The 22051-nt window shown below is 37.4% G+C and overlaps 1 protein-coding gene across 8 annotated transcripts in view; it reads right to left on the bottom strand.

Moving 5' to 3' along the window:
- DLG1 (discs, large homolog 1 (Drosophila)) overlaps positions 1–22051 on the bottom strand; it is a 266080-nt gene that overhangs the window by 116398 nt on the left and 127631 nt on the right. For 4 of the 8 annotated variants that reach the window (XM_006884182.1, XM_006884180.1, XM_006884181.1 and 1 more), the window contains 2 exons: positions 21779–21877; positions 7789–7842 (listed from right to left, as the gene is read on the bottom strand). In XM_006884182.1, coding sequence (XP_006884244.1) covers positions 7789–7842; positions 21779–21877 — 153 coding nt within the window. The remainder of the gene's footprint in view (positions 1–7788; positions 7843–21778; positions 21878–22051) is intronic. The other 4 variants (XM_006884183.1, XM_006884184.1, XM_006884187.1 and 1 more) reach the window with 1 other exon arrangement.

The raw sequence follows: 22051 nt of genomic DNA, 5'->3' as shown, positions 1-22051 counted from the left end.
GGTCCTTAGAGAGGGACATCATGCTTGGGAGGGTGGAGGGAGAGCGCAGGAGAGGAAGGCCCTCTATGAGGTGAATTGATTCAGTGACTGGGATAATTGGGATGGGAGTGTCAGAGACAGTGCGATCGGCACAGGACAGAGCGGAGTTTAGGGCTGTTGTACACAGGGTCGCTATGAGTCGCAAGCGACTCGACAGCACCTAACAACAACAACAACAACAAAGAATATTCACAGCAAACTTCTATGGGTAAAGACTCTATCACCAAAACCAAAGTAAAAGTGTAACAGTAAAAGTGAGAAGAACAATGTTTATTTTTAGAAAATAATTGTAAAGCAAAAGTAATAATAAAGGGTTTATCTACTCTTTACAATATGTGGCTTGAAATAAGAAAGAAATGCTTAGCTAAAGGGTTAATTACTTTGATTTAACAAGACAGAGTGAGGAATAAGGTGGGGAAAATGGCAAAATGTAGGAGTATAATCTTAAGATAAAATTAATTTTTAAAAATTTCATAGAGACCCTCTAGCACAGACTAAAACTCTGAGTTTCTTGGCTATAATTTTTAACGGAAGATGATACTCTCGTCTTTCTCCTGCAGATCAGCTAGTGGATTCAACCAACCATATACTTCAGGTTAGCAGCCCTAATGCTCAACCCAGTATGTGTTCCCCCACTGAGTCCACAATGACTCCTAGCAACCTTCCACCGGTAATACTGTCTGATACAGGAAATAACAGGGAGAATGACTGCTGTTCTCCCATGGTATTTCCAAAGACTATGTCTTGCTTCTTTGAAAATAAGATTCAGACTCCTGTATTGTTATAAAATTCATCCATGTAAATAATGTGTGCAAGCTTGTAACAAGCATAGCATCACAAAAACTACTTGTGATTGGGTTATGATATAGGCAAAACATGTATGTTTTCCCAACAAAAAATAGTTCTTAAGTACATTTGGCACCAGAAAAGTATTAATTGCTGACAGTTCTTAGGGTTTGAGTTTAGTTCTATAAACAACACAGGATTTTGAGTCTAAAGTGTTAGTTTACTGTGAAAGGGACTGAATGCTTTGATAAAGTTAATAGAGTTCTTAATTTTTTTTTTATGTCAATAGGTTTTCACTGAGAATTATTACAATATAAAACAGAACAAAAGAAAAATGAGGTAGAAATTATTCCAACAGTTCTGGTAAAGAAAAAAAAAAGATTATAAAAATATTCAAGAGCAGGTGACAAACAACAACAAAAGCAAACCCAACCCAAAACCATACAAAAACAAAAGTAGGTGGCAATTTCCTAACTAGGGGAAAATTCGAACATGACTGAGGGGAAAACCCCACAAAACCATGTAACCAGGAACAACCAAGATATAATAAACTTGATTGGAAAAAAAAATCAGGTTACACAGTCAAGATTGAAAGTAATTAAGAGTAGGAGTGAGAGGGGAATGGGGAAAGTAGAAAACGACTGTACAGATAACGAACACTGTAAATGAATCAGTAAAAGGCAGGATCAACCTGGAAAAGACAGAGACAGATAACATGGCTACTCCACTTACCAACCTGGAACAGGACTGGTAATAGATTTTCAAAGGAAGGAGAAGGACAGAAGGGGAAAAGAAGGGGGGGCGGCAACAAGAGCAGCAGAGATTAATGGATGTGGGTGAGGTGAAAGAATAGGCAAGGTACCGTGAGAATTTGGGATGTTGTGATAAAAGGCACTGATCAATTTTAACTGATGTTAGGGCACAAGGTATATGAATGATTGGATGAAAATAAATATAAAAAAGGTCTAACAGAACAAATCCATTTTAATTACTGATGTTTTACTCTCCAACAGGAAAATTTCCCTTGATTACTTTTACTTTCTAGTTTTGTTGGCTGTTCTTGAGGTTGACTTTTCCCCCTCATTTTATTATTAATGATTTTTTTAATGCAACATATATATTTTTCACAGCATATGCTTTCCATTTAATTTTCCCCCCATTCATTCATTGTTGTACATTTTTCTCCCTGCTCACCCCTCCCCAGTTCATTTTTCTCTTTGAAAAGAAAAAAAAATTCTTTCATTGTTATACAACCCCAAGTCCACTTTATTATGCTTTTCTTTTTCTATAATCTTGTCATGAAAGTAATACCTAATCCTGTATTCCTTTTAAACAGTTCTCTCCCTCATCTGTTTCAATGCAGTATATATTATTTATTTCCTCTTTTATTCCCCCTAACCCCAATGTCAGTCTTGTTTTACAACAGTGGCACTATGCAGTGTTTCTCTTTTTGTTACTGGGGTATTTCATTGAGCATAATATCCTCCAGGGTCACCCATTTTGTATAATATTTTATAAGTTCTTTGTTTTTCAATGCAGCATAATATTCCATTATGTGACTATACCACAGCTTCTCTATCCATTCATTTGTTGATGGGCGCTTGGGTTTTTTCCAACTCTTTGCAATTGTGAACAAAGCAGCAATATACATGAGCATGCATATATCTGCTTGGGTGGCAGTTCTGGTTTCTTTAGGGTATATTCCCAGTAGTGGAATTTCTGGTTCAAATGGTATTTCTATTTCCAACTTTTTGAGAAACCATACTGCCTTCCAGGTGGTTGCACCAAGGGTTGACTTTTCACATTAACACTGTCCAGCAGAACATTCTGTAATGACTGAAATGGTGTATAATCTGCTCTCTCTAATGAAGTAGTTGCTACTAGCCACACAGAGTACTTGAAATGTTAGTAATCCAACAGCTGTTGTTACCATATGCAATTATGTCGGAATCGACCCACAGCTGACCCTCCATCAGGTTTTCAGAGGCGGTAGATCGTACAGAAGGAGACTACCCACCCTTCTCCCATAGAGCAGCTGGTGGATTCGAATCGTGTGCCTTTGCGACTATAGCACAGACTCTTATCACTAGGCCACAAGAGCTCCAGTGTAACAAAAGTGGAAATTCTAACACGATTTATATTTAAACAGTAACATGTGGTAGGGAGTGGCTATTGTACTGAGTAATGCATATGTAGATGAATCCTTATTATAATTCCAACCCGAAGCGTCAAAGACACTTAGGCACATAACTATTTTGGAGCTGTGTCTGGTACTGTACTATATTTACATATTAATCTGGTGGAAAATGAAGGTCTTTCATTATCTTCCTGCTCAGCAATAAGGTATATTCTCTACTTGAGTATTCTCTTATTACACTAAGTAAAGTTCCGTTTTCCCCCTATACACTCTACACATCTTTTCTTTATCTTAACAAAAAGCATGTAATATTTTTGTTGATATAATTATTGGACTTATATTTCCAATTAGTTCTTGCCAGTATAATGGATCAGTATTTACTATTTAACTATTAAAGCATGTAAATTTTTCTCTTTAATATCATTGAACCATAGTATAGGTTGCTGCTGTAATGTACTGTAGGGTCTTTCACGACTATGATCAACGACCTTGTCCTAACTCTGAGTCAACCTCACCATCTCCAATACACCTGACCCCACTGCCACAGTCACTGTGTCAATCCGTCTCATCCAGGGTCTTCATGATGTTGTTCTCCAAAAACTGATCCCTCCTGACATTATGCCAAAGTACATGAGATGGAGTTTCAAAGTCTTTGCCTCCAAGGAGCAACCTGGATTCACCCTCTTGGGTACAGACCCATTTGTTCTCTTAGCAGTCCATGGTATATTCAATACTTTTCTTCAACATAATAGCTCAAAAGCATTGATTTTTCTTCTATTATCCTTAGTCACTGTCCAGATACATACTGGACACATAGAAGACACATAGAAAGCAAATGAGAAAACCATGGCTTGGATCGGGTGCACCTTAGTCTTTAGACTGAAATCATTACTCTTTAACACTCTGGAGAGGTCCCTGACAAATTTTCCTAATGCAACTTATCTTGATTTCCTGACTGATGGTGCTAAGGGTGTTGACTGTAGGTTCAAGAAAGATGAAACTATTAAGAATTTCAATCTTTTCTCCACCTGGGGTATTAGAACACTTGAAAATTAGCTTTTTAAGCTACTGTATAGGTCTCCAGCTACCTTACCTGTGGACACACGGTCTTCCAAATCATGAATAGCTGTTAACACCGATATAAGAGAGCTTTCTACAATGTGAGGCAAAGCCATGATGGTGGTAGAGAGATTGTGAAGACACTGTGGCAAGGTGTTACCAGAGGAATCCTGTATTTATGCTAGAGTTAAACACATCCTGTTTGCAGGATGACTAAAGGAAAAGCTGGTTTATAACTGCTCTGTGATAAAGTCTGCTGGATGATTGGGAAAACCAGAGGTTTCTTGCATCTGTGCTGCTGAAATAAATCTGGACTGTCAGTAATTGAGTAATTGAGTACCTTGTTAATCTAATTTGGGATTGCTAGAATAAACTTGGATTTGCACTGTGTGGTATACTTAGCCTCCCTATCTCTCTAATAAACCCCACAACTGTGAGTTAAGCCTGTAAGTCAACAACTAAATAAAGGACCCAAAGACGTGTAGAAATAGGTACAGGAGCATGTGCAGGGATGTGTCCGCCAACTGGAACAGTACATCAACAGAGAACTACCAGATGTGCAGGCTGGGTTTGGAAGAAGCCATGTCACAAAGGACATTATATTCAATGTTAGATGCATCTTAGATGAAAGCAGGGAGTACCAGAGGAACGTCCACCTGTGTTTCACTGACTATGCATATTATTTGATTACGTCGATCACAACAATTAGTGGCTAACCTCAAGAAGAATGAGAATCCCAGAACATTTAGCAGTATTCATGGGAAACCTATACTTGAACCTAGAAGCAATCAGAACAGAGCAAGGAAACCTGCATGGTTCAAAATCAGGACATGTATGTCAGGAATGCATCCTATCTCCATACCTTTATAATCTATACACAGAACAGATCATTCGGGAGGCTCAGGTTTATGAGGAGTAATGTGGAATCAGGAGTGGCAAAAGACTATCAACCACCTATGTTATGCAGATGATAGAACCCTGCTTGCTGAAACTGAGGAGGACCTGAGACATTTGCTGCAGAAGGTCAAGGACTGTAATCTTCAATACAGAAATAAATAAATAAAATAAAGATTCTTACCACTGGGTCAATCATGATAAACGGAGATGAGATTTATATTATTAACAATTTCAACTTGCTTGGTTCCACAACCAACATTCTTGGCATCAACAATCAGGAAATCAAAAGATGAACTGAACTAGGGAAAAATCTGCTGTCAAGGATCTCTCCAGAGTGCTGAGGAGAAATGAAGTCAAACTAGAGACTAAGATGTTCTTGATCCAAGCCATGGTCTTCACAAATACTTGCTATGCAGGAGAGAGCTGGACACTGACTAAGAATGATAGAAGAATTGATGCCTTTGAGTTGTGATGCTGATAAGAGTACTAAACATGCCATGGACTGCTAAGAAAACAAACGGTTCTGTGCAAGAGTGGGTGAAACCAGGCTATTCCTTGGACGCAAGGATTCTGAAGCTCTGTCTCACATACTCTGGGCATGTTGCCAAGAGAGACTAATCCTTGGAGAAGGACATCATGCTTGGAAGGATGGAGGGACAGCACAGGAGAAGCAAATCTTGGATGAGATGGACTGATTCAGTAACTGAGGTAATGCAAGTAGGTGTGTCAGAAACAACAAGATTGGCTCAGGGTTCAGAGCTACTGTACATAAGGTTGCTATGAGTTGCAGGTGATTGGTTGGTACATAACAACATCAATGATAGATAAATTTTGATAGGAACAGTTTCCCTTTATGAAAGGGGGAGAATTCGGACTCAGAAACCCTTGGTGCACATCTGTTCCTTTTACCCCACCTATCATGATGTTGCCTATAGGTCGAGTGGTGAGTTTTTGTTTTCTGGATGTTAAGACACAATCCCTATTGAAGGCTACAGCATCTGATCTTTTGCTGCAAGCGCTTCATGTCTTCCTAGCAAATAAGGTGTCATCTGCCTGATAAAGCCCATCTTCACAAATGATCTGTTCAGAATAAAGACTGAAGAGATATAGAGAAAAGATACATCCCTGATGTACTCCTTTCCTGATTTTGAAACATGCAATATTACCTTGCTCTGACTGGACAACAGCTTCTTGTTTTAGATACAACACGAGTTCTGGGAATCCCATTCTTCTCAACTGCACTAGGCAAGTCTGCACAGTTAGGGGACTCTCCAAAGAACTGAGGAGCAAGGATGCCACTCTGAAGACTAAGGTGCATCAGATGCAGGCCATGGTCATTTTCAATCACTTGCTATGCACCTGAGAGCTGGAGAATGAATATGGATGACAGAGAAATTGATGACTTTGAGCTGTGGTGTTTGAGAAGAGTGCTGAATATTCCAGCAAAGACAGTGAAACTTTGTTTCTTATATTTTGGGTATGTTGCTAGAAAGGGATATTATGCTTGGAAAAGTGGAGGGTCAGTGAAAGAGAAGACACTCCTCAATGAGATGGACTGACAGTGACTATGTCAATGGGCTCGAATATTTCAGATATGATGAGGATGCACAGGATAGGATGTGGTTCAGGTCTGCTGTTCACAGGGTTGCTGTTAGTCTACATGATGGCACCTAACAACAACAATAACCACATATTAAGGAGCAGAGAAATTAATAACATGGCATCTCCTCCTTTACTAGCAAAAAGACTTTGTTTTCTAGTCACCCTACCTTAATATATTAAAAGAAGACAAATTCTATTACATAAAAGTTCTAAGACTGTCCAAGAAGCTTAATTTACTAATTCACTGTTGTTTATTTTCAATTCAGTAATGCAATCCTAATTATAGAAAAAACACATAAAAATTTAAGATTTTATCTATCAATAGTTATGACTAATATGAGTTTATCATATTAACAGATAAACTCAAAGCAATTTAAAACCTCAAATCTTAAGTCTTATACCATCATAAATCAAGAACCTAAAAATAAAAATGCACTGGAAGAAAAAAATATTCTTCCTAATTAAAAATTAAAATAAGTAAATACAAAGTAAATAATTTCTTGAAAGTATTTCCTAAATAATGAATGGCCATTTAAGTTGCCTTATAAAGATTCTAATTATGGATTATATTACATATACATAAGCTGAAGGCACATGGAAATACCTTTAAGAAATTATTACAAAAGCTATCAAGGCAAAAGTGAAATTAATTTTTTTAACCTTTACTCTTTATGAAAATAAAGACAGGAAGACAGAGGAATTATTTGCTTGTTTCTTTACCTCCTTCCAGTTACTCAACCCAGTAAGCCCTCTAGTTTCTACTTGTTTTTGTATTTAACTTTTTATTAGTTAAGAGCAAAACTAAAGTTCACAGAGGAGAGAATCAAACTCAATGTCAAAATAATATCAATTTTAACAAATTATCTTAGTATATGAACATATGCACAAATCTAATTATCAAAACTCTACTCACTTAAATTCTAAAACAATTTGTTGGACATATACCATTTAAATACAACAAAGATCAATATTCAGAGCTAGCCTTTAGCAGAAATTAATAATTATTACAGAATAAATCCATAAGTTTTTCTGTCAACATTTCTGCTTTGTTTCTGTGAAAAAAAACTTCTCTCTCTCTCTCTCTCACACACACACACACACACACACACACACACACGAGGAATATAACTATCACTCAAAATTATTAGTACTGCTTCATTTAATAGAATAATTATAGCACAGAAATGTCTTCTGTAGTATAACTGTATCAGAAAAGAACTGAAAAGGAGGGGAAAATTATTTAAATATGGAAAGAAAAAGGAACTTACATAAGTCTGTGTTTCCAAGCTATCTGTGTTGACCAGTACTGGAGGAGGGTTTGCCTATAAAAAAAGAATTTTAAATTAGTGACCTTAAGAAGAAAATCAAAGCATTACATATTAATGTTCACAAATGTTAGAAGCATATGGAAGATCTCCTGTTTATTATTCTTTTAAATAAGCTTTTCATATTAAGAAATGTACCCAGGTTCCAACACTAAAGGGAAAAAAAAAGTAAAAATAGTTAAATAGATTTGCTTTTGAGAAACTGATTGCTACTAAACCAGAATCAACTGTGCCTTCCAAAGAAGTTCATCACTTTTTTCAATAAAATCCAGTACTATTTTTAACTATAGCTTTCTTATCTGTTCTCAGAAAAACTTGTAAAAATGTCAGTCATTGGTGGAGGGTGGGGGGAAAATTCTTCTGAATTGAATGTGAATATGAACAGGAGGTCTGCCACATACTCAAAGAAATCAAGCTAAAACTTGTAGAAAATGAAAAACATACTCAACATAAAAGCTGCAATTCCAGCTGCAATTATTGTTTTTCATCTTTTGGCCAATTCACAGAAAACCCAACAGTCTACTACAGCACAAAAACAAGTAGAAAAATTTATCTAACTGCTGCAGAAGGTCAAGAATTGTAGTCTTCAATATGGTTTGAAGTTGAAAATCAAGAAGACAGTTTCTCATCCTTGGGCCAATTGTTAACACCATGATGTATGGAGAAGAGATTGAGGTTGTTAATAATTACAGCTTGCTTGGCTACTTAATCAATAATACTCTTGCCACCAACAATCAGGAAATCCAAAGATGAACTGCACTGGGAAAATCTGCTATCATTATCAGGGACCTCTCCAGAGTGCTGAAAAGCAACGATGTCAAGTCTAGAGACAAAAGTCCACTTGATTCATGCCACGGTCTTTGCAATCACTTGCTATGCATTAGAGTTGGACAATGACAGAAGAATTGATGTCTTTGAGTTGTGGTGCTGGAGAAGAGTGCTGAACATACCATGGACCACACCAAGAAAACAAATAGGTCTGTCTTGCAGAGGGTGAAACCAAGTTTTTCCTTGGAAGCTAGGATTTTGAAATCTCACATACTTTGGGCATGTGACCAGGAGGGACTGGTCCTTGGAGAAGGACATCATGCTTGGAAGGGTTGAGGGATAGCGCAGGAGAGGAAGACCCGTAGGGCAACGGGGGTAGGTGGGTCAGAGTCTGTCTGTCTGTGTGTCAGCCTTCAGAGGTGTTGTACGTAAGGGTCATTATGAATCACAGGTGACTCTATGGCACCTAACAAGAACAATTTAGATGAGACTGAAAATCAGTTTGGTTTTGGGGCTAAGTTTGCGGTTACCATTGTCATTATTATATGATGTGACAGAGCAGACTGCCTCACAAGATTTTCCCAGGCTGTAATCTTTCTCAAAGCAGACTTCCAGGTCTTTCTCCTTTGGAGCCATTTAATAAATTCCATTAGCAGATAAGTGCTTAACAAACACATAATATGGTGAAGTTATGATTCATGGTCCATTCAAGCTGACATGTAACTTACACCATTACAGCCAGACCCTTACATTTGACCCTTGACTCACACCCTGGTGTTTATTACTATTGCCAGACTTATTGTCATTATTGTGCAAAACAGTCAGCAGACTTTTTACTATTATAAGTGAGATATATCAGGTAACAAAATAATTGGTAAATGGTACTCAACATTCATACTTGAGTATTTTTTAAATGTTACATAATAAAAAGTAAAGGAAAACAGTCATCTTGATCCAAGTACTCGGTATGTAGAAGGTTAATTTTAGAGGTAGCTGTAAACAATAGCACGAGTTAAGAATTACCATTATGATATTCAAGTGACAACGCAACCACCATCAAGATGCTAGCTAGCAGCCAACTCCTAGAGTGGAAGCTCCAGGCCCCTGGCCAGCCTGCAGACCCATCCCCTCACTAAGAGATTTAAAAGCAACACCCTCCAGAAGGCCTCCCTCCATCCTTAGTCAGAGGCTCAAGGGGCATCTGCTTTTGGGGGGAAAGAACAGTAACATACATCAAACACAATCCCAAAAAATCTTCCCTTACATGACCACCATCAAGACACAACCATCAACATGCTAGTGAGGTAATGGGTCTGCGAGTTATGGAAAGGGATTAGGTCTTTTGTTGAGAGTTGCTGTGACTTATGCTTGACTTGACTACAATCAACAACAACAAAAATGATGATATTAGCATTTAAAGTTAAAACTGACTAATGTATGTATTAGTCTCCTAGAGCTACTATAATGGATTACCACAAATTGTGATAAACATATTCTTTCACAAGTTTTTTTGTTACCTGCCATGGAGTGAGGGGGCTCTGATGGCTCAGTGGTAAGTAGTTGCAGGACAGTTCAAATCTACCTGCTGCTCCTTGAGAGGAAAATGGGCAATCTCCTGCTGTTCAATTTACGGTCTCTGAAAACATGTTAGAGGGTCAAGTATGAGGTGGTTCTGACTCAAAGATATATAACACCACAATGCCACGGAATCAGCTCCAAATTCATGACCAGTCCACATACAAGAGAATACTGATTCTGTGTCATTTCCATAATCAGTTCTGGATAAAACCACTGTGATTGGTGAGGTTTTCAGTGGCTGATTTCTGGAAACTGACAAGCATTTCTTTTTAGTTTTTCTTCATCTGAAAGCTCCAAAGAAATCTGTTCAGCACCATAGCAACACATCAAGTACCATTGCTGTTAGATGACTGGTGGCTGAACGTACATGAAGTACAAGAGCTGGGAACTAAATCTGTGTCAACCTCACAGAAAGGAAGAATTTCTGAATCAATACTGCCACCACCTTCCTACAAAAAAAATCTCTACAGAAGAAGTGCTCTTTGTCTCTTCTTGGTTTCTGCTGGTTGCAGGCAATTCTTGAATTGCAGAAAAACTACTCCACTTTTTTTTTTCCAGTCTGGTAGCAATTTTTTTTTTTTTTTTTTTACATTTTTTACTGGATTAGTTACAAAAATGTATACCTTTTTTTTTCTCCATACCAGATCTTTCTCATTTCCTTTAGCCATCGAATTGTGCAACTCTATGATTAACCACACCACTACCCACTCATCCTCACCCCTCTGTTCCCACTCTTCCACACTTTGATCCATGTGCATGTCCTACAATAATAGTCTTATACAGCATTTGTCCTTACAGGACTGAGATATTCACTGAGCATAATGCTCTCCAGTCCCTCCAAGTTAGGGAGTGATTTACAAAATCACTGCTCCTGCATACTGCGTAGTATTCCATCATGTGTATGTACCATAATTTTTCAATCCAGTTGATTGTGGTTGGATATTTGGGCTGTTTCCATGTTCTTCCATTAGTGAATAATGCTGCTATGAACATTGGTGTACAAGTCTCCGTTTGTGCCTCAGTTCTAACTTTCTTGGGGTATATTCCAAACAGTGGAATATTTGGGTCATATGGAATTTCTATATTCAGCTTTCTGAGGAAACATCAAACTGCCTTCCAGAGTGGCTGTACCATTTTACAATGCCACCAACAATGCATAAGAATTCTATCTTGCCACATACTCTCCAACATTTATTACTTGCTGTCTTGTTAAACTTTGCCACTATTACTGGAAATCACCCCACTTTTTACACTCATGTCAAAGGGCAGTGCAAAAGGAGTAGACCCAGCATTGAGGGTGGACAAGTCTGATTTCTGCTTCATAAAAGGGAACTTTCCCCCTCAATAATAACCACAGCAGCAAACAGATAGCTGTTTGGTCAGACATGTCACCTCTCTCTGGACCCCCTCGCAACTATTTCCACCAATCACTGGGTTTGATATTCATTGTTGACTCAAAGACTTTACTCCTATTTCTGGCACTAAGAGTGGAGTTTATTAGAAAAAAAGGCTGGTGAGTGGGACAAAGAATATCTCACAATACAAGTTCAGGTTTAGTCCAGCAGTCCCAAGCCAGATTAACAGCAAGACACAATTATTTTTTTTTTTCTCAACTGAGTGTAACAACAATGTTTAATACATTTTATTTCATTTCTGTTTTCTCTATTTTTTTAATTAATTTTAATAGACATTTACAGAGGTTTTGGATTTCCATTCATTTATTGCCGCACTTTTCTCCCTCCCCACCAGTTTGCTCCCCTCTCCGGGGGGAAAAAAATTCCTTCATTAGTATACAATTCTCCCATCCCTCTCCCCCCAACCCCCCACTGAGTACACTTCTCTATGCAACCTTAATTCTGGATTCCTGTGCTAACCATAATACTCAATCATATATCACCTCTAATCTGTTCTTTCCCTCATCTGTTTCAATATACATAATTTATCCAGTTTTTTTCTGTCATACCCCAACCCTGATGTCAGACCCATTCTACAACAGTGGCACCATGCAGTATTTGTCCCTTTGTGACTGAGATATTTCACTCAGCATAATGTCCTCCAGGGTCACCCATTTGGAATAATTATTGCATGAGTTCCTTGTTTTCAATGTGGCGTAGTATTCCATTGTGTGAATATACTACAGCTTCTCTGTCCATTCATTTGTTGATGGGTCCTTAGGTTGCTTCCAACTCTTTGCTATTGTAAACAAAGCTGCGATAAACATGGGTGTGCATATATCTGCTTGGATGGCAGACGTGGTCTCTCTGGGGGATTGCTGGGTCAAATGGTATTTCTATTTGCAATTTTCTGAGAAAGCGCCACAACACCTTCCACAATAATTGCACCATCTTACATTCCCACCAACAGTGTATAAGAGTTCCAGTTTCTCCACATCCTCGCCAGCATTTGTTGCTTGCTGTTCTGTTAAATGTTGCTATTCTTACTGGGGTGAGATCGTATCTCATAGTTGTTTTGATCTTAGAGCTAGGGACTTTGAACATTTCTTCATATGCTTGTTGGCCATCTGAATGTCTTCTTCGGTGAAGTGTCTGTTCATATCCTGTGCCCATTTCTCAATTGGATTATGTACCTTTATCTTATTGTGCTGTTCAAGTATTTTATAAATTCCAGATATAAGTCCCTTATCTGACATGTCATTACCAAATACTTTTTCCTTTTCCCCAGTCTGTGGCTTCCCTTTCTACTCTATTGGAGAAGTTTTTGGATGTGCATAGGAATTTGATTCTTAGAAGGTCCCATTAATCGATTTTATCTTCTCCCGGTTGTAGATTTTTCAGGATACTTGGAAGACATTTTATGTTGTGGATTAGGACCGCTAAAGTTCTTCCAAGCTTTTTCTGAATGAAGTTTAAAGTCCTTGGTTTTAGTCCTAGGTCCATGATCCACCTTGAGTTGGTTTTTGTATATGGAGTGAGGTGTGGATCTTGCTTGAGTCTTCTGCAGATATTTTTCCAATTTTGCCAGCACCATTTATTAAAAAGGCTGTCATTTCCCCACTTAACCGATTTCATCTCCTTGTCAAAGATCAGTTGACCATAGGTAGATGGGCTGGTTTCTGGATTCTCAATTCTATTCCATTGATCTATGTGTCTCTCATTGTACCAGTACCATGTTAAGACACACAATTCTTTAATTAGTCAAAGTCCTGGTTTAAGTTCAACAACACAAATTCATGAAGCCTCTGCTTTCCTCTATCATCCAGCAAGGTTTGCCTTAGAGCAATTAAAAGCTAGCTTTTCCTTCAATCATCTGTCAAACAAAACTTTTAACTTTAATCAGCACAAATACACTTCAGGTCACACCCTGCCAGAAGGTTCTCCACAGCAATGCCACAGCCTCTCTACCACCATCACCAGGGTCTCACTCCAGTCTCACTCACTGTTGAATATTTGCAAGACTATGTGTCTACAGTTAAGGAGTTAAGGTAGCTGGGGCAGGGGGCTACGTGGGAGGGAAGGTGGTGAGTGGACAGGGTGCTAATGTGATGGCTAGAAAAGCCAACTTTTAAGCTAATATTGCAGGCAGTCTTTTCATTATAACGGTCTCTTTGTTTCACAGTCTTCTTATAGCGCACCATTAATTAGAATTAGGGCTCAGCTTAATCTAGTAACACCTCACCTTAACTTTACTATATCTGCAAATATTGTGGTGTGTTTGGGTTTTTTTTTTTGTTTTGTTGTTGTTGTTTTAAATCAGACAGCTTATAGATGGGTATAACTTTTAGGAGAAAATTATTAAACCCAGTATAAACGCAGCATAATTCACTCCAAAACTTTACACACACGCACACACACACAAATGGAAGGAGACACCTTGACATCCCAATCAATTGTGTCCAATTCATATAACCATTTAGGGCTGAACAGAACTGCCCCAGAGTGGTTCCATTCCAATACCATATTTTGGAGTACTGGTGGCCAAGTGGCAAGAAGTTGTGCTGCAATCCCAAGACCATCTCTCTCCAGAAGTACTGTTACATCATCTTTCTGCCACAATGTGGCTAATGGGTCTGAAAGTCAATGCTTTAGTTAGCAGTCGAGCACTTGAACTACTATACCACTAGGCTCCCAGTTAAACAATATCTAGGTACAGTACCAAGTAAATTTGTAGGTGTACCTTAGAATTAAGAGGAGGAAATGGTCACATCTGATCGAAAGACTTATGATTAGATAAAAACCATGAATGCTCCAAATAGCAACTGAGTAGTCAAAATTTTCAATCAAAACAAATACCAGAATGAGAAAAATCTAGCAATTTGAAAAAGATGTATCACAAAGGATGATCTAAAAGAGCCTACTGACTAAAGCTATCCTAGGACCAATGATAAAGAGAAGCAACCTTAGGGAAGAAAAGTTAACCATGACATTTCAGAGAGCTGAAGTAACAAAAATCAAGGCAATTCAATCACTCACTGCCCTTAAATTGATTCTGATTCACAATTATCCAATATTAAAAAGTAGAACTGCCCGTTAGGGATTCCCAAGGCTATAAAACCTTATGGAAGTAGGTATTTTTCTCTAGAGCAGCTAGTGGATTCAAATCCCTAATCTTTCATTTAGCAACCCAACTCTTAATCCATTGTGCCACCGGAGTTCCTATTTGAAGTAAAGGGGAACAAAACCAAATGCTGCCAATGTAGCTAATTTAAGATCTTGGGATCTTTAACCAGGACAAATAGGTAACACATTAGTAATATGAAATCAATTGCTTGGCTCAGAACTAAAATGGGGGGGGCACAAAAGACTCAAGAATAAGTGATATAAAAATAATAAGAACTCTTTCATACTTTGGACGTGTTGCAAGGAGCGACCAGTCCTTGTAGAGGGATGTCATGCTTGGGATGGTGAAGGGACAGAACAGGAGAGGAAGACCCTTAATGAGATGGACTGATTCCACAACTAGGGTAATGGGGTCAGGGGTGTAGGAGAAAATAAGATTGACAAGAGATAGAGCAGGGTTTAGGGATTTTGTACATAGGGTTGCTATGAGTCACAAGCGATTCGACAGCACATAACAACAACAATAAAAATGAGGTAATAAACTTGGGCTCTAGAGGTACAGTCTGTAGGGAACTGTGCTGCTAGCCCAGAGGTCGTGCCTTTCTCTTGGTTCAAATCTACTGGTGGCTACATGGGAGAAATATGGGCAATCTCCTCCTGTGCAATTTAAAGCCTCTGAGAAGCTGCTGGAGGATCAGCTATGAGTTGGTTTTGACCACACAGCAATAAGTGTGAACTCTGAGTATGCTCTAGAGTACTACATCAGGTAACATAATGGAACATGTTATAAACCATAAGGATATGTAAATATCTATATATTGTTATTTACTAAAAATATAAATCGAGTAATTTTTAACTTGGGTAAAAGTCCTACAATTTACTTAGAGGGGGAAGAATAAAACAAAAAAGATGAGGCATGTGTACTCCAGGAAACACTAACAAAACCCTAAAGAAACTGAACAATCACCAAAACTCTAGAAATACAGTTTAGGTCCCTCCATTTTCAGTAGGCCATTTAATTAACAAAACATCTGTGAGTAACTGCTGTTATAACAGGTTGAAACATCTAAATAATTTCAAAGGGCAATATTATATTTTTCAAAATTCTATCAAAAGAATTTCAGAATTCAATCATTAAAAAATAGGCTATAATATTAAGAAAATATTGCATTTATTAAAGTTTCATAATGTTATTTGTCAAATGTCTTTTTCTTGCCTACTGAATTATAAACAATTTGTTTTGTTTTGTGGTCCCTCCAGCCCCCCTATGCAGAACTGATGAACCCTGGAGAATTCCGCTTGGTCTCTAACATGAGACACACTGCATTCAAAGTTAAACGCTATCACTTGGGTGTTCACTGTAGGTTTAAGTATTATAAAAACAAATGGAAACACGGGCACTACAGTCAGATGTCAATATTTGGTAAAAACATGCTCATCCAAATAATCAGAAGCTTATACTTAAAGTTAGTGGTAAAATGAGTGTATATCAAATTATACTTTAGACTGTATTAAAGAGCTAACCTTTAGTTGTCATTTTGTGAAACTTACAAAGTTCAGAAAATAACAGGTTGCTGTGCTCTACATAAAGCTCTAAATTAACTACACTAATGTCATAGAGGACTTATTTGTTGACTATCTCTTACACAAACAGTAGGCTCCCATAGGATGAGGACAATGTTGGATATACACTGGTGTTTTTATGATTAAAAAACCAAAATGAAAAATAATATGCTCCAAAGAATATACTTGAATATGGAAAAAGGTCTTCATATACACAACCCTTTCCTCCCCTACACATACCCTGAAAGCATTTTCAAAAGTGAAAAACAATGTATATGAACTTTGAAAGTAAATCAGTATTAAAAAAAAAAATCAAACATACCACCAAAAATAAGGACTTCAATCATATAGTAAATATATTAATAAGTGAGGGAAATAAAGGGTTAAATCAACTATGTTTTCAAAAAGAGCATTTACTTGGAAACAGACATACGAGCCTGTATATTTACTCAACCAAGCACCAGAAAGATTATATGGTTACATATATCAAGTCGAAAAAGTAATGACTAAACTGAACAACAAGAGTATACAGAAAAGGCATGTAGAAAAAACATCTGCTGTACATACTCAGTTTTTATGTTGAGAAATTCAATCTATGAAAAGTTTAAAAAAAATTGAGACTACACTAATACCATGAATAGCCAAGATCTAAATGTTTTACCATATGCCAGCTATTACTGTCATCTACATGTAGTAATTCTCCTTTTAAGAACTGTGACAATATTGTGAGTTTTAGCACCAACACCTTCAGATGAGTAAACAGTGTACAAAATTACACAGCTAAAAGGAAGATCAGATTTTCAAGTCAGGTCAATATGCTTCTGAAGAATGATCAAAGAGTTGGAGTTAAAAAACAAAAAACAAAAATTAAAAAAAGAAAAGAAAAGAAAAAAAATCTGCTCAGCATTTCAAGCTGAAAAAAATACCTGACAAATTCAAGCTCTGAGTTTGCCATGGGCAAAATCCTGAATGATCCAGGAAGCATCAAAAGAAGACAGAAGGAATACAATGATTCACTGTACTAAAAAGAATTGGCTGACAGACAACCATTTCAGGAAGTAGCATATGATCAGAAACCAATGATACTGAAGGGAGACATTTAAGGTGCACTTAAGTCACTGCCAAGAAATATGGGTCCAGGGATTGATGGAATATAAGTGACATGTTTCAAAAAACAAAGAAGAATGTCTACATGAGGTCATCAAGCTGTGCCAAGAGGTTTGGAGGGGTAGCTGGCCAACTGAGCATGAAAGATCCTTATTTGTTCCCATTTCCAAAAAAGATGCTTGAAGTTAATGTGGAAATTATCAAACAACATTAGTAATAGCACATGTAAGTAAAATTATGCTGCAAATTATAAAAAATTGGCAGAGAAGTACAAGAAATTTAGGCTGGATTTAGAAGAGGGTATCATCTGAGGTATATCCCTGGTGATGTCAGATGAATCTTTGCTGAAAGCAGAGAATACTGGAAAAAGGTCTATTTGTGTTTTACTGGTTATGAAAAGGTATGTGACTGGGTCGTAACAAATTATGGTTAACAGTGAGAGGAATGGAAATCCTAGAACACTTAATTGTGCTCATGCTAAACCTATACCTACACCAAAAAGCTATTGTCCAAATAGAGAAAAGGAACACTGAATGGTTTAAAAATCAAGAAAGGTGTGCATCAGGGCTGTTATCTTTCTTCATGCCTATTCAATGTGTATGCTGAGCAAATAATTTGAGAAGCTGGACTTTATGAAGAAAAATGTGGCATCAGGGTTGGTGGAAGACTCATCAGCAACCTGTGCTATGCAGATAACACAACTTTACTTGCTGAAAGTAAGGAAGACTTGAAACTCTTGCTGAAGAAGATCAAGACTACAGCCTTCACTATGGATTACATCTCAACATCAAGAAAACAAAAATCCTCATCCCTGGAACAATTAACAACCTGATGAACAGATGGAGAAAAGATAGAAATTGTCTAAATATTTACTTTTACTTGCATCCACAATTAAACACTCTTGGTACCAGCAGTCAAGAAGCAAAAAAATTAAAAAAAAAAAAATGGCTGCACTGGGAAAATCTTCTGTCAAGGACTTCTCCAAGTGTTGAAGAGCAACAATATCAGTTAAAGACTAAAGTGCACTTCATTCAAGTCTTCTCAATTACTTTCTATGCCTCTGTAAGAAGGTCAATGACTAAAGATGACAGAATAATCATCATTGCCATTGAGCTGTGGCTGGAGAAGAGTACTAAATATTTAATGGACAGCCAAAACAACAAACAAGTATATCTTGGATAAGGTGCAAACAGATCGCTCCTTAAGAGGCAAGAAAGGGTTAACTTCATCTCACATATTTTGGGCATGTTATAAGGAGGAGCCAGTCCTTGGAAAAAGACATCATGCTTGGAAAACTGCAAGGTCAGTGAAGGATAAAAAGATCCTCAACAAGATAGAATGACACAGGGATTGTAACAATGGAAGCAAGTATATAGCAGAGATGAGGAGGATGGTCAGATCTACTGCTGACAGTCACTGTGATTTGTAGTCTACTCAACTACATCTAACAACAAAAACAATTCCATTCCAAGCATGGCAGGAAGCTCTGTTAGGAAAACTCAGGGTAAATAAATGAGAAATCAACAAGAAATATAGGTTCCTTACTTTAATATAAAGATGGTACTGGCATGAAAATTCAAAAGATTCTAGAATACTTTTCATATAAAATATTTCCATTCAAATGGAACAAGTGAAATAAACAGGGAGCTGTGGTGGTGGATTTATGCTGCTAAACCAAAGGTGGTGCCTCTGGCGGTTCAAATCCAACAGTGACTCCAAGGAGAGAAAGATGTTTTCCTCCAAGGAAAAAAGATGGGTTAGCTCCTCCCTTGCAGTGTGCACTAGAGAGGCAGCTAAATGAGCCCGTTTCGACTTGACAGCAACAAGTTTAAAATTTCTGAAGTCCTATATACTTGAGAAGACGTTATTACATACTAATACAGTGCTATAATAACTCTTATTCTGTTTACGTCAAATTACATTTTATTTGTAAACTTAATTTCTTCTATGCAATATCAAGCGAGTACCTGGATTTATCTATTCAATTCTCAGCAGTTTTAGTTTATTAAATTTTAAATTTTCATAAAGGGTCAAAATCATATAGAAACTGTAATATGGTAAAAGATTAATCTTATTTTAACACCTGTAATTCTCCCTAGAATTCAATTTTTTATGGGTGTTTCTATTCATTTTTTTAGAAGAGGAGGAAGTTGCTTAAAAAAAAGTAAATGATCATGATTCATAACCCATCTAACAATGGGGCTTACATGGAAGCAATTTTTATACAGCAAACATATTAAGTGTACAATAAGAGTTTAAGGATGCATTTATTCATATTTTAGTAAGATCGTTCAGACCAAATAATTACTACTTTACTTAAAAGTATTAACATTATTTTCATTTTGGATCAGTTTGTTAAAAAGGTAGGTAATGTTTCTGTAACCACCTCAAAAATACTAAAGCTATGAAAGCTAAAAATGTTCAGATTCTCTGATGATTATTTTAATTTTTGGTTGTTATGTGCTTTTAAAGAAATATTTTAACATTAATTATGATAGGCATGCTCTGGTGGCCTAGTGGCAAGAAGCTGTACTGCAATCCCCGAGGTATATGGTTCGAATCCACCAGATCCTCTGCTGGAGAAAGAGGAAAAATCTCCTCTTGTACCAGTCAGAACTGATTTGACGGTACGCGCGCGCGCGCGCGCACACACACACACACACACACTCAACGAAAATTAAAAAAATAATTATGTAATATTCTAGTCTGTTCGTATACCTTTTCTGTTGTTGTTGTTGTGTGTGGTGGCGTAAGAACTCACAGCTGAATTTCAGGTGGGTTTTCTAAGACAGTTTAATCACACAGGAGGAGATTGCCCATCCTTGTGAGGAGCCGTTGGTGGTTTTGAACCACCTGCCTTTGTGATTGCAGTGCAACTTCTTACCACTGGGCCACTTTTCCTTCTTCTTCTTGTTAAGTGTTAAGTGAGTCAGGTTTGATTCATGACAACCTTATGAGCAGCAGATCTGAACCCTGTCCTATCCTGTGTCATCCTCACTATCTCGGACACATTGGAGCCCATTGTGGCTGTCACTGCATCACTTCATCTCAATGGGGGTCTTTCTCTCTTTCACTGACCCTCCACGCTTTCAAGCATGGTGTCCTCTTCCAAGGGATAGCCTCTTGTAGGAACATGTTCAAGGTATGAGAGACAAAGCTTTGCCATACTTGCCTCTAGGGAGCACCCCAGCTGTACCCTTTCCAAGAATTGATGCCTTTGATTTGTGGTGCTAGAGAAGAATCTTGCATATACCATAGATTGCAAAGAAAACAAATAGGTCTGTCTTAGAGAGGGCGAAACCAAGTTTTTCCTTGGAAGCTATGTTTTGGTTTTGGTTGGGAGGGGGGTGTTTTTTTGTTGGTTTTTTTACAGTTATGTACTTCTTTTTTTTTTTTTTCTTGTTGTGTACTGTCGAATAAGATCCAACTGGCACACGAGGAGATTGCCATTCCTTCTCCAGTGGAGCATCTGGTGTATTCAAACCATGCTTTGCAGTGCAGCTTTTTGCCACTAGGCCACAAGAGTTCCTTGGAGGCTAAGTTTTTGCAGCTTTGTCTCATATACTTTGGCCAGGTGACCAGAAGGCACCAGTCCTTGGAGAAGGACGTCGTGCTCGGAAGGGTGGAGGGGCAGCAGAGGAGAGGAAAAGCCCAGATGAGATGGACTGATGCAATAACTGGGGCAATGGGGGTAGGTGTGCCAGAATCAACGAGACTAACTCAGAATAGCACAGGCTTCAGATCTACTGTACCCAGTGTCACTATGGGTCACAGGAGACTCGATGGCACATAACAACAACAGCAGTACATTTTGTGCTTGAATTTGTGGCTTGTGAATTATATCTAAATAAAGCTATTAAAAAGAAAAAAATAATTATGATAGAATACTTTAAAAATAACAGAAAAGTTGCATTGGTAGTGCAGAGTTCCCTTATGGTTCATATACATCAGCTTTTCATTTTAATAAATTTTAATTAAAAAAATTTAACTAATGAAAGTTAAGTGTGCTATATGATCATGACATGATAGAAGTACGAGTATATACATACATGCTAGAAAACAGAACATTCAGTACAAGATTAAAAGGGTAATAATTTTCATTATTTTTTCAAATAAAAAGGTTCAAAAGCAAAACATCTTAAAAATATACACAGAAAACCACATTTGACCATATTAAAGGCAAAACAACAAAATCACGGAAGTTCTATACTAGATAACTTTAGAAAATATCCTATTTTCATAAACACCCTAGTGGCAAATGTGAAATCCATTTTATATTAAATTACAGATACGTAGTGATACCCAAATGAAACAAAACACAATGTATCTTTAAAAGAATACAAACAAAACATTAAAAGCAAAGCAAATTTCATAAAGAAAAGAAAAAAGAAACTAATAACCTGTGGTATGGTGGGTAGGATGACAGTATTCTCAGCAGGGACTGGCAGGACAGGGATCACAGGGACAGTGGGAGAGGAGGGAGGTACAGCTTCTGGTGGCTAAAAATCATCAATGACAAATAGTCAGAAAATAACTCCCCAAAATAAAAAGGAAATATTTAACAGAAAGTTGTGACAGAGTTTTCAGAAATAATTGAAAAAATAGGCAAAATATTAACATTTCAATTTAAATGGGAAAATGCTTTCTTTAGAAATTACTTTAATAATTACAGC

This window comes from Elephantulus edwardii, unplaced genomic scaffold (genome assembly GCF_000299155.1).
Source record: "Elephantulus edwardii isolate Elephantulus edwardi_28Jun2011 unplaced genomic scaffold, EleEdw1.0 scaffold00032, whole genome shotgun sequence".
NCBI lineage: Eukaryota > Metazoa > Chordata > Mammalia > Macroscelidea > Macroscelididae > Elephantulus > Elephantulus edwardii.
Note: the sequence above shows the minus strand (reverse complement) of the source record. Positions and strands in the feature narration are given on the sequence as shown.